Genomic DNA, 2,679 nt, shown 5'->3' with positions numbered 1-2,679 from the left:
TTGTGCAGCTTTCTTAAATTTCTCAATTCCCTGAAGGAGAAGTCAACCAATATAAGCAGTTTGTTAGTCTCTAAACAGGATCATATCTCGCTCATTAATTTTTTCAATGAAAAACTAATTCATAAATAAGGAAACAGTTAACCATTTTCAGCATTGAATTAATCAGAGTGCGAGGGGGTAGTTAGAAAATACTATGAACGCAAAACAAAAGGACAAAGACAAGGGAAGGAGGTGAATGCTCGAAAGCCAAAGATAGATCTATTTCGTCTAGTCCCTATAACAGTATAATCTATAATAGAGATAGCACTTTGGGTGCATTTACCCAAGTATAGTGAGCAATAAGGTAACATATGGTCTAGTAACACTCCACTGCATATCTTGGAAGCAAACAAGCAAAACTATTTATGGGAGACACCCACAAACTATGTAGCACAGACACTCTAGCTAGGGTAGCGTGTCCGTGTCTGATACGTGTCGAACACAAGTCAATACCGATACTTTTCGGATACTCTACAATAATCATTTTCCTTTCTTATTATAGCTATTATATATTTTTAATTCAAAGTTATTAGTAAATAACAAATAAGTACTCATATTTAAAAGATTTAAATAAAAAAAATCAATAATAAGTATAAAACCAAATTTAAACTGTATAAATGAAGAATTTTAAAGAATTTAATGAACATGTCGACGACGTGTCGTGTCGGTACTTTTTTGAACAATCACGAGTCTATGTATCCAACACTTATCGTGTCGGACACACGTGTCCGTATCGGTGCATCATAGCCCACAAAGGAAAAGTTGATTATACTCTCAGTATCAATAAGTTGAAAAGCTTAGTCTATTTTCAAATGTCAATCCTTGGATAGAATCAAAAGTAACTTTTGCTCCTCTGTTGTTACTTTGTCGCATTCTTAACTTTCAACATAAATGGACCTTATACTGGAACATTATAGCAAGTAGAACAAGCATTGTAACTAACTGGACGATGATAATTAAAGTGAATCACCCAAGACACTAATGCTAGGTCATATTTGAATCCTTCCGATGAATGTAGAGGCTGATGTAAGCAATGGGACTTAATGCCAGCATATGATAATCTCTACACATAGTCCAAACATTGTATGTGCCTGCCCCCAACTACACAAAGAAACACACACATAGAGGAAACAGAAAATAAAAATGAGAAAAGTGGAATTTACATACTTTAACCAATGTCCTACCAAAGCTGGCCTCTTCATCAGCAATGATTTCCCTTATCTTTATCTCGTGTTGTTTCAGCTCTGGGAAAAAATCACCCATCACTTCCACCACAACTTTTACAAGCCTGTTTTCAACATAATTATATTTAAATATGAGAAACAAACATGTAAATTCATGTAACCCATAATTTCGTAACCGAAAAAATAGCAAATGTAAATATTCCATTCGTACCCATTGAAAAAACCTTGTTCAGCTTTGAGGACCTCAGTACCATATCGCACAGCTCGTCGAAGGATGCGCCTTAGGACATATTCACGACCCTCGTTGCCTGCAGAATCCAGTAGAGTGTATTCTAGAGATATTATTTCAAGATGAAGATTATAGATAGGTAATTAAAACAAAATGTCGTATTCTATTAAATATTATCCAACTGCTGATCTTAATGTTCAAACAGAACTAACGCATGATGCCTCTAAATCTGGCTACCACATAACGGAGTACCAAATCGTACTCTGCATAAAATCTGATTTAGATTCAAACCCATAAAAGTAAATATAAGTAACAAAAACAAAAAGCAAATTGGAGGCAAACCAAACACGTATAATATATGAATACAGGCAAATGTAAGCATTATAAACACACACATACCACCATGTGCATAAATTCAAGTATACATGAATTCAACTAATGTAAAATGTACATGCGTTAGCATAGGACAAAGCGAGTAGGAGTGCTTCTACTATATAGCTCATTCACCTCCAAGATTAGAATATGTGAAATGACGACCAATCAACTTTACAATAAGGAATTTCATACAGAAAATTTCCACAGTTTGAAAACCATGAAGAACTCCAAAAGACAAAAAACAACTTTAGTTGACCTTCATCCTATAAAGCCAAGGTCCTTATAGCAACAATTTTTTTCCCATTCTCCCTTGTAATTATCATGCACTGATCCGCAAATAGCGATCACGTGTTCTTACTTTATAATAAACTATATTATCAGAACTAAACATCTGCAGGTAGCTAGCATAAATATGCAGCCGCGCATTAACATCTGCATGATAATTTAGAAGTCTGTCGACCTACAGAATGTGGGTTGTCAACGGTAAGGCTGACAAGGTTCATGTTCACATGCTAATATAAAATGCAAGTTAATAACAACAAGAGAACCTAAGTATTGAATGAACAACCAAATGATTTTAGTAATGTACCTGGACAAGAGCCATCAGCAATGGCAAACGAAAGTGTTCTAATGTGGTCTGCCACAACCCTGTAAGCCATGTCAACATTGTCCAAGTCCTCAGATCCAACTTTGCCAGAGTATGGTTGAGCTTCAGTTGCCTACCAAAAGATTAAAAACTACTCAGAATATAATCCATAGAGTAACATACGTTAACTTTAGAGCAGTTAGAAACTGGCTCAAAATTTTTGGTGTCATTCTATTTATTCTAAATTCAGTCAAATTGTAATCCTT

General features: G+C 35.0%; 1 protein-coding gene across 1 annotated transcript in view; it reads right to left on the bottom strand.

The window, feature by feature from the left end:
* Positions 1 to 2,679, bottom strand: part of LOC111398427 (alanine--tRNA ligase-like) — a 6,820-nt gene that overhangs the window by 3,383 nt on the left and 758 nt on the right. The window contains exons 3-6 of the mRNA XM_023025326.1: positions 2,417 to 2,546; positions 1,435 to 1,531; positions 1,207 to 1,327; positions 7 to 30 (exon numbers count right to left, since the gene is read on the bottom strand). Coding sequence (XP_022881094.1) covers positions 7 to 30; positions 1,207 to 1,327; positions 1,435 to 1,531; positions 2,417 to 2,546 — 372 coding nt within the window. The remainder of the gene's footprint in view (positions 1 to 6; positions 31 to 1,206; positions 1,328 to 1,434; positions 1,532 to 2,416; positions 2,547 to 2,679) is intronic.

The sequence above is a fragment of the Olea europaea genome, chromosome 8, assembly GCF_002742605.1.
Source record: "Olea europaea var. sylvestris chromosome 8, O_europaea_v1, whole genome shotgun sequence".
Lineage (NCBI taxonomy): Eukaryota > Viridiplantae > Streptophyta > Magnoliopsida > Lamiales > Oleaceae > Olea > Olea europaea.
The sequence above is the reverse complement of the archived record's forward strand: the minus strand, read 5'-3'. Positions and strand labels throughout refer to the sequence as shown.